General features: G+C 32.7%; 1 protein-coding gene across 1 annotated transcript in view; it reads right to left on the bottom strand.

Annotated features, from left to right (window-relative positions):
* LRP1B (LDL receptor related protein 1B) overlaps positions 1–15,106 on the bottom strand; it is a 2,189,733-nt gene that overhangs the window by 768,832 nt on the left and 1,405,795 nt on the right. Inside the window, exons 26-27 of the mRNA XM_027835590.1 lie at positions 2,316–2,480; positions 1,837–2,081 (exon numbers count right to left, since the gene is read on the bottom strand). Coding sequence (XP_027691391.1) covers positions 1,837–2,081; positions 2,316–2,480 — 410 coding nt within the window. The remainder of the gene's footprint in view (positions 1–1,836; positions 2,082–2,315; positions 2,481–15,106) is intronic.

Here is a 15,106-nt window from a genome sequence, read left to right as displayed (position 1 = left end):
CTTTATTATTATTATTTTTTAATTTATGGGGAAATATTTTTCAATTTTATAGCACTACATATAAAAATTTTTAACCTATCATTTTTCAAGAACCTCATTTTATTATTCTCCAGATAACAGCTCTAATATTATTGTACTTGTGTTAACTCCAAGCCTTTGTCATTATTTTCATTGTAGTTCTGTCCTTGGTAATAAAGTATCTGATATGGTCCCTCATTTTCCCCCCTTAAACAATGGTTGCCCTACTTCACTGAAGCAAATAAACAGGACAGATAATTCAATGCTTGTTATATGGTTAGTGATCCTTGTAATGTGAAAGTACAGAATGCCCTCTGATCATTCTCAAAATTGAAAACCGACTGTATTTCATTTAGGAAGTAAAGTTTCTTCACTGGAAAAAAAATTATAAATTTATATCAAGATAAGAAACCCTTCCTCCTATCTTCGGAAAAGATTTTAAAAATTAGGCCTAAGAGGGGAAAAAAAAGAAATACAAGTTTTCCAGAAATAAAATCATAATTTGGGCCAAGTAAACCTATAGTAAAAGCAAGTTAAAAATTAATTACATGTCCTTTCCACAAATATGAAGGTGACAGGACCATTTGTTAGCATAATTCTACTTCTATTTCTTTCTATCTGATGAGAGGTAACGTAGAATAATGTATAGAGATTTGGCCTTGAAACTGGCAAACTTGGATCAAGTCTTCCCTCTGATAACATACCCACTGTGTAACCCTGGGCAACTTCACAGTACCCTATTCTAGAAATTCTAGAAGACTAGTAGTTGTAGAGAGGTATCAACCTCTCTTAGCAGAAGAAATTCCTTACTGGAAGCTCCCAATACCACTAATATAACAGGCCTAGTCCCTATCCCTGTCTTTTTTTTAATTTAATATTGGTGATCAAGTCAAGATTTTATGGACAAAGTAGACAAGTGCAAGGACTATAAAATGCAAGTATTCTACTTCACAGTGACTAATCTTTACTTCCTCCAAAATGGGTCGAAAAAAAGTTTATGTATGATAAAATGAACAAGGGCATCTACTCTTTATATTCTTGATATATTTCACATTATTTAATCTAAAAATAAGGATTGTAGATTTAGGAAGTGTCTATAAGATGACAAATAGACCATATGGTAGGAGAGCAGGACAGGGTTTCACCAGCCATGAGGCTGCTGTAATCATTGTTTTAAAATAGGAACCAACTCAGGCTAGAACTGTCTAGACCAGAGGTAGAAAACTTATGGCCTTAAGGACACGTGTGGCCTTCTAGGTCCTCAAGTGCAGCCCTTTGACGGCATCTAAACTTCACAGAACAAATCCCCTTAATTAAAGGATTTGTTCTGTAAAACTTGGACTCAGTCAAAGAACCTCACCCAAAGATCTAGAAGGCCACATGAGGCCTTGAGGCTGCAGGTTCCCCACTCCGGTGATAGCTCATCATGCAGAAATGACATTAATGTTCTTCATACATTTTTTTTTTTCAAACTTGAAGTGGCTGGTTTTCAAAGAAAAGCATTTAAAGGTTGTTGTTCTTTGCCTCATAAGTGACATGAATCCAGTCAGAACCCTTATTGTTGTTTTATCTTATATTCTTTCCCCAGTTCTATCCAGAAAAATAATAAGATGGAGGAATGCAGCACAAAGAAGAGGGCATGTTAGGCCAAATACAGTACAACAAATATTAAAAAAAAATTTGGATTATGTTTACACACTAAAAATGAATATGTCTTATTTTTGAGCAATGAATTTGAATTCTTACAGTATAAACTCAAGGTTCAAAACAAAACAAAATTCAACCTTTCTGAGTGATTAATTAATACAAATCTCTTACCTTGTGGCTGACGGCTGGGGTGGTATATTTGAAGGTCAAAAGGCTGTGCACTGGTTTTTTGAATTACACTGACATTCTGTCCAGTCCATTTGTTGGCTTTAGATAATGTATTTGTTCTCCAGTCAGTCCAATAGACCTCACTTCCATACAGAGAAACAGCAAAGGGGTGAGAAAGGTATTCATGACCTCGTATGATCTCTATCATGCCTGTTCCATCATAGAGGGCAGAATAAATAGCATCTGACCTGCAGAAAGATAAGCCCACTATCAAAACCCATTCATAAAGTACCAGTTTCTATAGGGCAAATATGACACAATACAATTCCGCTGATGGATGATACCAACATTTTTTTCTGAATTTATTTATAGTCCTGTCATTGCAATATAGAAAGTTAGAATGCCCAGAAAATAACAACCCTAACATTAACAAAGAGTAATTATTGATGATTCCTACATATTTGAATATTAGTGTTTTTTACCTGGCATCTGTCCATACTATCCTTTTTTCAAAATGGTCTACAGTTAGTCCATTAGGCCAAGCCCCAGTTTTCATGTCTTTATAGATAGTCTTTCTTCCGGCACCACTCATGGAAGCAGACTCAATACGAGGAAAATTAGCATCCCAGTCAGTCCAAAAAAGAATTCTAACAAGAAAGAAACAATCAGATTACTTAGTATACCACTTTAAAATAGCATGTTTGTCAAGCAACTTAAAAGAATTACAAATCTGTAAATAAATTACTAGTTACCATATAGAATACCTTATATTAGGCAATTAGGAATTGCATTGTTATTAAGGCTAGGTTCATATTAATAAATGATAACAATAATCTAGTGACTTAAAGAATTGATGTGCTTATGACAATAATTGTAACACCATTGATGATTGATTATTTAATAAGTATACAAATTTGAGATTTTCCATGCTCCTCTCTTTTCCTCTATTAGTTATAATTTCTCTGGGGAGTAAAGGATGGAGAAAGGGAAAGGGGGAAAGGGAAGGGGAAGTTAAAAGTAAAGTATAGCAGAAATACAGAGGAAATAAAAATAATGCCATTTCTTGTCAACAGAGTTGACAAATATTTGGTGAGAGAACAAACTGAAACAATAGGCCAGTTTTTTTTTTTGATTAGTCAACATATTTCTACTGCATTGCATGTAGTGCGCGCGCACACACACACACACACACATATTTCCTTCCTCTCCCACATATTATAAGCTAACAAAGCAGCTTATAAAACACACTAATTCTAAAACTAATCTGAACATTTTTGAGTGCTTAGGCTATGTATCTAATATTATGCAAGTTAGGGGATGAAGTGGTGGGGGATTAAGTTGGGGATACACAAGTAATGTATGTATGATGTGGTTACATCTCTAGGGCTTTTGAGAGACAATATTTGTAGATAAAGTAATTAGACATGAAATATTTTAGAAGATTACAAAAGAATATCAGAGTGAAAACTATGAGTGAGAACTACTTTAGTGGTTAGGGAGGAGAGACTCAACATTAGATAGTTATTGGTGAAGAAGGTGTGATAGGGTTGAAAGGATTGTACTTTCAATAAAGGCTACTTATTAACTCACCATCATAGCAACCCATAACTAATATAAAGTAGGTTGAACAGATTTCAGCATTTCAAATCTTAATTAATCTCTTTCAAATTGTTAAGAAATAAGTTCTTGATTTCTTTTATATGATAAAAGTAGGCTGGAACCTGAGCCTTATAGATACAAAGTTCCTTGCTATGGTGATTGGAAAGATAATTCTTTGATGCACTATCAATGACATTTTAGCCCAAAGTCTTTATAAAGTTGGGATAGCTTTGCCCAATAAGAATTATAATTAAAGCTGTCAAGTGCTAATATTTTGTAGGATGTTACTTTGGAATGAATGCATTTGGGATAGAACAGAGATAGGGTTCTATGAGCAGCTGAAGACCACCCTCAAGAAATCTGGTCACAGGTAATGTTCTGGTGGTTTTCTGAATAATTGAAGGGAGATATTTAGAAAAGGTGCTCCCTCTCTCTGTATGTGAATATATATATACACATACACACACACATATATACACACATACACATACAGTGTATATATACATGCACAAACATATATGTATATATACATACACATATAGATCATACACATATATGTATATATGTATATGTATATGTACATGTATATGTATATGTATACCCAGAAAGTTATCAGATATCATTTTGTTTCCTTTCCAACTACACCTCCAGCCTCACAGTGTCTCAGGCTCTCTGCCTAATGGGGTCACGATTCTCATCTAGTTCTTGTGTCTTGAGAAACATTTCTTCTTGAGATCATCTGTAGCTGCATTTGTCACAAAATTTGATTTCACACTGCCTTTCTACTCCTTGCCCTTAACACAAGAATTTCTAGTTTTAGCTCCATATAAACTAGCAAGTATTTTCAAAATTTTCAACTTGAGGATCGCTTTCAGTAGAAAAAGATTTTTACCTTAAGTTTAAAATGATACATTGCAAAACTGTTCTTAAACTTAACATGTTTACTAAATATAAACATTATTAAACATGCTGAACAGGATTCTTAGTTGAGTTATTATTACTAACGACTTGAGTTTATATTTTAGGATTATATTGAAATCATAATACAATTAAATAAAGGATAAAACATACTGGTCTTTTGTAGAGAAAGGAATGAAATGTCCTAGGGATCAAAAAAGTAAGAGGAAAATAATTCATTGAGGGAATTAGAGCAAAAAGTACATAATTAAAGGTGGAAAGAAACTGAAAATTGTGGCAATGTCCATCAATTGGGGAAAGGCTGAACAAGTCGTGATGTATGATTGTGATGGAGTACTACAGTGCTATAAGGAATGATGAGCAAGTTGACTTTAGAAAAACATGGAAAGAATTGCATGAAGTAATGAAGAGGGAAATGAGTAGAACCAAGAGAATGTTGTACATAGTCACAGAAATATTGTTTGAAGTATAACTATGTATGACTAAGTTATTGAGTATTATAAATACTCAGATCAACTACAAAGGAAGATGCTATCTCCCTTCAGAGAAAGAACTGATAAGTAGAAGTATGCACAGTATGGTTTTACACATATAGAATAATATGATATATGTATATATTATTTAATATAATTATATATTATATATATGTATGTGTGTATGTATGTGTCTGTGTCATATGGTAGCCTTCTTTAGTGTGGGGTGAAGAAGGATGGGGATGGTTTGAAACAAAATATAAGAAAAAAAATCAATTAAAAAAATTAATTAGGGCAAAAATTTATTTCAGTCAAATTCAGATCATAATAGAATTTATAAATGAACCTTTAATTTTACAGAGAAGGAAATAGAGGCCCAGGTGATTACAGTACATTTACCCAAGGTTTTTAGTTAGTAGTAGAGGTAATACTTGAACATATACATGTCCTTTAATTCCATATTCAGGTCTCTAACTGCTCTTCCTATCTGTCCTAAGTAAAAATCTTTGCAGATGATAGCCAAATATGATCTTTGTTTCAGTATTATTGGCAACATTTGTATCTTGTTTGTAATTTAATTTTAGGTGCATGTCACTTTTAAAAAATATCCTGAGGTTTACGTTTTTCAATACTTCAAAATTAGATATAAAATAGGAAAATAATATAAGGCTAAGATACTATGAATTCAAATGCAAGGTGAATAAAAGAAAAAGAACATTTAAGAGAAACATTTTGTGGGCCTGGGTTAACGCAATCGATTGGAATTAGCCACTAGAGCCTATTAACTACACTGTACTTTCAATGAGAAAGATTTCTCCTCTGGATTTTTCAGAATGCTAGCAATTAAAGCCACTGTCTCTACTCTTATCTAGCAAGTGGAGAATTATAGATTTTTGATCTCATTGTAGACAAAGGAAGCAGTTCTAGTAGGTTTTTATACAATGGACATTCAATATGATTAAGGTGTTATCTGTTTTATTTGGAAGTATGCCTGCAGTATACATTGGAGACTGGCTAATATGTACTGTGTGTAATGAAAATATGACTTGCTGTCCTTCAAACTGTTCTAAAAATGACTGGCCCTTTCAATCTTCTCCAATATAGCAGCACAGGGAATCTGACAGCAGCTGCTTTGATAGTAAACGAACATATTCAATTTAGGAAAATAACATATTCAAGAATAAGTTACTCCAAAATGTATATTTCACCTTACCAGTTGGGGAAAAAACAGCTTCTAAAAGTTGATTTCAAGGATCATTTATTTTGATCAGGCTTTGGGAAGCTTGTACTCCCATTGTCACCACTATTTACAGGTATTTTAATGGAATGGAGTCATTTTCTAATACATTCAATATTTCATAGTAGAAAATGTGTTAGTAGAGGATCATTCAATAAATATTCAATTTTCTCAAATTCACAAAGATTAAAAGATCTCTTAGCATAGGACACAGGCAAATGATGGACCACAATTTCTTTTAAAGAACTGCAAGAATTGACTAAGGCAATGGTGGTTGCATTTATCTGTTAGACTCAGATACTTCTATATTGGGTCAATGAACCATAAACTAAAAAGTATTTAAGGGAACCATTATACAGTGGACAATTTCAGTTCTTGAAGGGGCATTATAATCTAACAGATCAAACTTAACAAGAACAAAATACCCTATTTTGGTCAAAATTAAGTCACTGAATTATAATCTTCAGTACTTCAAGTCCAGTAGTATGTGTATTAGCTTAATATTTCATTATTTATTTTAATGTATTAGTTTAATTAGTTTACTATTTCAGAGGCTACACAAATAAGCTGAATTAATTCTCTATATATTTTAATGTACTTTCACATAGATTAAATTTAGTTCAGTTCAATTTAATTCAATAAAGACATATTAAATGTCTCCTATGCACAAGAAACCAAGTAAGGAACTATAAATACAAAGACAGATATATCACAAGCCATGCTCACAAGGCGTTTGCATCTAGTGGGAAGTTTACACAACTGTTAGGTTAGGGCAGTTTTATATCAACTTAACAGAAAGATATACACACACACATATATAATATGCATACATAAAATATGTCAAATTGATATATCTTAATTTTTGTGATAGATATACATATCAATTTGAACTATGTTTTATGTATATATATGTTATTCATGTGTGAACATACACATTAAATATGTTAAAGAGACAAAGGGACTAGGGGACCTCATGTGCTGGCTTTCTACATAAGTATAATCTCAAGACAATTACTAAGACCTCTTAGGCATAAAATTCTTAATCTGTCAAACTGGGATAAAACTGTCATAACCTAGCTTTTGTGAGGGTCTTACACAATAATGTAACTACATGTGTCCGTGTATGTATACATATACATACACATACATACACACATATACATGTACATACACACATATAATATATGTATGTATGTATACATATAGAGAAAGGCAGAGAGAAAAAATTGGGTTGTTTCAGTTGTGTTGAGCCTTCATGACCCCATTTGGAGTTTTCTTGCCAAAGATACTGGAGTGGTTTGCCATTTACTTCTCCAGCTCATTTTACAGATGAGAAAACTAAGGCAAACAGGGTTAAGTGACTTGTTCAAGATCACACAGCTAATAAGTGTCTAAGGATAAATTTGAACTCTTGAAAATGAGTCTTCTTGATTCTAAGCCCAGTGCTCTATCACTGCACCACCTAGCTGCTGATATATAGATAGTTAGATAGATAGATTCATCAATAGATAGCTAGGTAGATATACACACATATACATATATACATAAATATGTATGTGTATATATACACACATATGTATAAACACATTTATTTGTACATTTATACACATATGTGTGTAAAATTACCTACTGCTGCCTCCTAAATTATTACATTTAGCAAACACTCACTATATGTAGCAATCAATCAAAAAATATGAATTAAGTAACTACTGTGTTGGACTCATAGTGCTGGGTTCTCCTACTTATAAAGAGCTAACATTTTAATATATATTCAAGATAATGTGCCATAAGTACTGGGGATAGAAAGAAAAAAAGTGAAGCAACTTTTACCCTAAAATAATTTACATAGGATGAGGGTGATTATAAGTTCCTTTAGGGCAGGAATTGCCCTTTACCTCTTGTTTGGCACATATCAGGTGCTAAACAAATGTTTATTTATTGAATACAACATATTCATAGGTAAGTTGGCCAAATTAAGCCCCTTCTACTAGGAGGAGAAAGTGATACATAAAAAAATGGAAACTGTTAGGATAACAGATGAATCTATTAGGTGTAGCCTGACAACAAAAGAAATCTACCAATCCTTATCATTTTAGTCCAAAACTGGACATAGAGGTCCTCTAACAAAATAATTATTGGCAATGACGCCTTAGGCCTAAATTTCACATGACACACCACATTAAAAGGAGGCAAAGAAGACCATTTTGTCTTTTTGCAGAAAGTTCAGTATCACCTCATTGTCTAATTGACTATGATCAAAACAATTCTCTTCCAGTTGATATTAATTTGGCACAATTCACAAACTAGGAAAGTGACCAGTGATGGAGGGGCCATGCGAAAGTAGGCACACTGATGCACTGCTGATGGACCTATAAATACAATTATTGTAGAAAGCAATTTGGAATTAAATGCAAAAAAAATTACTAAACAGCATTTGCCCTATGCTACTGCTAGACTTGTACAGAAAAGGAAATGAAGCAAGTTTAAAGTTCCTCTATGTACAAAAATATTTATAGTAGTTCCTTTTTATAATAACAAAAAAAATCCTGGAAAGTAAGAGGAGGTCAATCAATTGAGGAATGGCTAAATAAATTGTAGTATATGAATATGATTGAGTAGTATTTTGATTTATGAAATGAGGAAATAGATATTTTTTAAAAGACATAGAACTGATACAGAGTGAAGTGAGCAGAAACAGAACAGATTATAAAATGACAACACTGTAAAAAAAAAAATCTTTGAAAGCTCCAAGAACTATGAGCTATGATCAATACAGTCACTGTGAATGCAGAGTACTAAAAATGAAATACCCCATCCATTTACAGAGAGTTGATGGATTTAAGGTGCAGAATATTTTATAAAAATAAATAAATGTGTATATATATATGCATATGTATATATATACCACATACATATATACATATAGGTATGTTTACATTTATATCTTTATATGCAGGTATACAAAAATATATACATGCATATGTTTGTATGTGTATAAGTGTGTGTGTATGTGTGTACAGTATACAATCATTGAGAGAATTCATTTTGTTTGTTTGTATATATTTGTTAAAAATAATTTGTTTTGTTTTGCTTTCTTTTCCTTCAATGCGGTTGGGGGGTGAAAGGGAGAAAAACAGATTGCTGTAATTAAAAAAAATGACAGATGAGAGAGTGCTACAGATATGAAATATTGTGTGTATTTCCAGATGGGGTTGCTATATTATGAGTTTTACTTAATTATTTTACTTTAGTACAAAAGATCTCTCCTGAAGGTAAATGTTTTTAATACAAAAATAGAACACATCAATACAACTTAACATTTCAACAAAGTGGTATGTCTCCAACAGCAGTTCTAGTCTTATTAAAAGATGTTTGGATGAAGTCTGAAATATTTTGTGACCCTAAAATTTATTATAAACCCTTATTCCTCAAGGTCTCTGAATATTGAGTTGAGAGTACTTATTGATAGGCTAGGTATAAATTCAGAATGTGTTTAGTAATAGGAGTGAGCCAATCCCACCAGATTATGCCCAGAATTCCAAGAAATGAGTCTATGAATCACTTGTTTATCTCTGAAAAGGACCCTCAGGAGGAGAGAACTTCATTGCAAGCAAATATTCCTTTACAAAAAGCAGATATTTAAGATTGTCAATTGGTCACTGAACAAAACATGAGAAGCAAAACTTCAAATATGACCCTTTAAACAAAACAAAACAAAAATCTGAGTAAATAAAAATCTGAATAAAAAATAGTGGATAATTATTCAATTATAACAAGACAACCTTACTCTAGTGCATTTAAAATTTAACTAAATTTCCAAACGTCCAATTCGCATGCAACTTTTCAGAAACACATCACAAAGAAAAGCAAAGTACATAATAAAGAGTATTTATGAATACTAATGCACAGAATGATTATTTCTAAGCATCCATTCATTCTCTCTCTCCTACAGATATTTATTGAGTGCCTATAAAAGGTAGGAGTTGTTAAGTGCAAAAGAGTTTAAGTCACTGTACTTGTTCAAGAGAGCTTACTGAGTAGTAAGGGAGATAAGGTAGGTACACATAAAACTAAATTACAAGCCTCAACAAAGTTCAGCAGTGAATTTTTGCTAAGAGTTTCTAAGTATATTTTTCAAAGAAAGTATAATGTCTTTAGATGCCTTATTATTTGAAATAATATCTCCGTAACTTGCTTCACAAATTTTCAAGGAACAAGAGAAAAAGTTCAATCTAAAAAAAAATCATAACCAATACGGCAATGAGCCAAGATGAGATGAAATAAGTTATTTTTATGTTGCTTATCTACTTGTAATATGTTTTCAAATGTGGAATTCATTGTATTTCTTTATTTATCATACTTCTGTCCCAAGGCAACTTAACTGAAGATAGTTTTAAAATCCCAATTCATTGCCCTCCCTTCTTAAAAAAAAACACTTAATAAATAGGGTTATTGAATTTATTTGAATTTTAATGAGTCAACAGAACTTGTTTTGTGAAAAAGAGACAAGGGGATATGAGACTCTAGGGGTCTTATTTCAAACCCACTAAACTGACCTTATTATTCCTGAACTCTACATTTCAAGAAAATTAAAATTATATCAAATCACATTAGTCAAACCAGGCAATTTAACCCCAGAGCTGAGGAAATTACTACTGTCATCGGAACCCTTGGGCCATTTTAGTCAGAGACACTTTTACAAGTTAGATTTCCTGCTTTTAATAATCATGCTGATTTACTTCATTTTATCACCACTGTAATTATAGTAATTAGCTTTAACAGCTAAAAATAACAATTGGTAATGATAATAATTTATCAAATTTTTCAATGACATTATCATTTTTCCCTTATGTTCAAGCTAGCACTTTATTTAAATAGTTTGCTGCTCTTAATGGCTTTTTGGAGATACTGTCATAGTCCAAATTCAATACCAATGCCTCATACTTGGAATTTAGTAGCTACAAAAGGACAGAAGGATTCCATGACTTCTACCTTTCTGTGTTGTATTACCCTCCCCCTATCATTCAAAAAAACAAAAACCTATATACATTCCTAGGAGCGATAAGAAGTGGCTGTACTGTACACTGTAACTGTGTTTTCACTAAAATGAATAAATTACAGAAGGGAGAAATTTCTACCATAAAATTACATAATTTTAGAGTCTGAAGCGTCTTTAGTAACATAAAGACCTATCTGTAACTGATAGAGAATCCCCTTTATAATGTCCCTAGCAAGCAATGCCCTGGTCATTGGCAAAAGATTATAGATGAGGGAATCCCCACTATTTAAAAAGGGAGCCCTTGGAACTTCTGGATATTTTTGTTATTAAGTTTTTTTCGGCCTAGCCTAAATTTGCTTTTTAACTTTTTTTCAACACTTTCATATATTTTCTCTTAGTTCTACCCTTTGAGATAAAAAAAATCATTTCATCCCTCTTCCATATGACTTAACAGGCAGTTATCATATACCACATTTTTTTTTATCCAGGCTAAACATCTCCACATCCTTAGGCTGATCATCACATGGTAAGGACATGAGGACCTTTGTCATCCTTGTTCTCTTCCCCTTTATACTCTCCAGCTTCCTAATGTCTTTCCTAAAAGATGGTAGTCCAGATGGGGCTTGACCAAGGTGCATACATAAGGGCTGTCACCTCCTTATTCCTCAATGCTATATCTCTCTTCAAGCAGCCAAAATTATATTAACTTTCTTGGCTGCCACGACATACTGCTGAATCACATTCAGATTATAAAACACTAAGATCCCCAGATCTTTTTCAAGACAAATTGCTTTCCAGCTAAGTCCTACCCAGTTTGTGAAATTAATTTCCTCAACACAATACAAAGTTTCATGCTTATTTTACTCCGTGCTTATATTATTCATCACTTTATTCTAAATATCACATTAATCTAAACATTAATTTCTAAACATTGATGTAATGTTTAGAGTAATATTTTTCTGAAGTTCTGTCACCCCGTATATTAGTTATTCCTCTCAATTTTACAAGCTTAATCACTGTCATCTATACCTCTAAACAATTAAATGATTGAAATATTAAAAGTGAAGGGCCATACATATTTTTAAAGCACTATACTTGAGACTTCCTTTTAAGCTGGCACTGAATTATTAATGAGTCAATTATATAATTTCTGAATACACCTTTTTGTACTACTAAATTAACTTATGTGCATTTTTTCCACAAGAATAGCATGAGGCACCTCATCAGATGCTTTGCTTTAAAAATCATATTGCTAAAAAATTTTCCCTTAATTACCTTGTAGGATATATTCTTCTTAAATATTTCTCTCTATAACTTTTCTCTATCTTTGAAGCAGTCACGATTTGGATTGCCTTTATAATTATCTTCTTTATGACTATAAAACTACATTAAGCTAGCTGCCATTTAACTTATTTTTAACCAATCCTGTCCCTTTTCCCACAAGCTGAAATTCCCCTGTACAGTACTAGGGTTTTGCAATAGAATTTCCTTACTGTGAAATTTTATGGGTGTAGTACTGAAGATTGTAATCTAGGACAGAACCAAACGGCAGAGCACAAGTTGAAACCCAGCCAAACTTTCTCTACATTGCCCTCCAAACAACTTTAAAATAATGCCTAAATCAAATTCTGGAGGGCAGAGCCAACAAAATGTCATTTTTTCCAGCCCAAGACAATTTAGGAGGTCAGAAGGAGAGGTATGTGACACAGAAGTGGAGATGACCAGGAGCACAGTGCGTAGCTCACAATACCTGTAGCAGGCCTTAGATGCAGCAGCCACAGAGATCATATGCTATGCCCAGGAGGGATTTATACCAAGAACATAGGACTGGTTCAATATTAGGAAAACTAACAATATAATTGACCACATAAGTAACAAAAATAACAAAAATCATATGATTATATCAATAAATGAAGAAAAGTGTTTCCAGGGGTGGGTGACTTGTGGCTTCACAGCCACATGTGGCCTTCTAGTGCTTGGGTACAGCCTTTTGACTGAAGAATGAATTCTTTTAGCAAGGGGATTTGTTCTGTGAAGTTTGGATTCAGTCAAAGGGCTACACTTTAGGACCTAGGGGGCCACATGCAGCCTTGAAACGGCAGATTCCCCACCCTTGGTTTAGAGAAAATACAACACTTGTTCCTATAAAAACATGAGAAAGAATATGAATAAATGGAGCTTTCCTTAAAATGATAAGTAGTACCTATCTAAATCATCAGTATTTCCATATATTACCAAAAAAGTCCATTAGGAAGAGATAGAAATATAAATGCCATTTAATGACTACAGTCAATATAAAATACTTGGGAGTCTATCTGCTGAGACAAACCCAAGAACTATATGAACACAATTTTAAAACATTTTTCCACACAAATAAAGACAGATCTAAACAACTAGAGAAGTAGTTATTGTTCATGGTTAGGAAGAGCCAATATAATTAAAAAAAACAATAATTCTACCTAAATTAATTAATTTATTTGATTCCATCCCAATTAAACTATCAAAAATATTTTATGGAACTAGAAAAAAATAACAAAATTCATCTGGAAGAACAGAAGGTCAATAATATCAAGGGAATCAATGAAAAAATATGTGAAGGGAGGTGGTCTAGAAGTACCAGATTTCAAATGGTATTACAAAGCAGAAATCATGAAAACAATCTGTTACTGGCTAACATCAGTGGAATCGATTACACAATATGCAGTAGTAAATGACTATAGTAATCTAGTGTGTGATAAATGCAAAGATCCACACTTTTTGGACTATAATGGACAGCATATGACAAAAATTGCAGAAAACTGTAAAGCAGTTTGACAGATACTAGGCATAGACCAACATCTCACACCATATATCAAGATAAAGTCAAAATGGGTACAAAATTTAGATATAAAGGATGCTATCATAAGAAAATTAGAGGGGCATGAAAAAATATATTTGTCAGATCTATGGATGAGGGAAAAATTTATGACCAAGCAAGAGATATAGAGGATCACAGGGGGTAAAATGAATAATTTTAATTATATTAATTTAATTGCACAAACAAAATCAATGCAGCCAAATTTGAAATAAAGCAGTAAACTGAGGGAGGGGGGGATTTAAAGCAATTTTCTCTGATAAAGGCCTCATTTCTTAAATATACAGAGGAATGAGCCAAATTTATTTTAAAAAAATGAATCATTCTCTCTTTGGAATGGCAAAAAACTAGAACTTGCAGGGACACCCTTAAGTTGGGGGATGGCTAAACAAGTTGTGGAATACTACTGTGCCATAAGAAATGATGAGCTCAATGATCTTAGAAAAACATGGATAGACTTGCACGAAATAATGAAGAGTGAAATGAGTACAACCAAGAGAACATTCTATATAGTGACAGCAATGATGTTTTAAGCACACCTTTGAGCAAATAAGTAATTTTGAGTATTATAAATACCCAAAAGAACTATAATGGACACATAGAGGAAGACACTAGCTATATCCACAGAAAGAACTGTTAAATAGAAGTATGTGTAGAAGATTTTACACACACACACACACACACACACACACACACACACACACACACACGTTTGTGTCTAATGGCAGTCATCTCTAAAGCAGAGTGGGGGGGAAGAAAAAAGGGAGAAAAAATTTATATATGTTTATTGCATATTTAAAAGGAATAGCAAGTTGTACATAATAGATTTGTTTCATATGCAATCATTTTTTATTGTACTATGTTATGGAAAGACTTGTTTCATTTCATAAATTAAAAATAAAATAAATATATATGTTTAAAACTATATAGTAATATGAAAAATGCTCTAAATGTATAAATTAGAGAAATGGAAATTAAAAGAAGTCTTAAGCTACCACCTCACATCTATCAGATTGGCTAATATAACAAAAAAATGACTAATGCTGGAGAGGATGTAGAAAATTTGGGACACTAATGATTTGTTGGTGGAGTTGTGGACTGATCCAATCATTCTGAAGAATGATTTAGAACTATGCCGAAAGTATTATAAAACTGTGCATACTCTTTGACCTAGCAATGCCACCACTAAGTTT

This window comes from Vombatus ursinus, unplaced genomic scaffold (assembly GCF_900497805.2).
Source record: "Vombatus ursinus unplaced genomic scaffold, bare-nosed wombat genome assembly UNPS02014816.1, whole genome shotgun sequence".
Taxonomy (NCBI): domain Eukaryota; kingdom Metazoa; phylum Chordata; class Mammalia; order Diprotodontia; family Vombatidae; genus Vombatus; species Vombatus ursinus.
The sequence above is the reverse complement of the archived record's forward strand: the minus strand, read 5'-3'. Positions and strand labels throughout refer to the sequence as shown.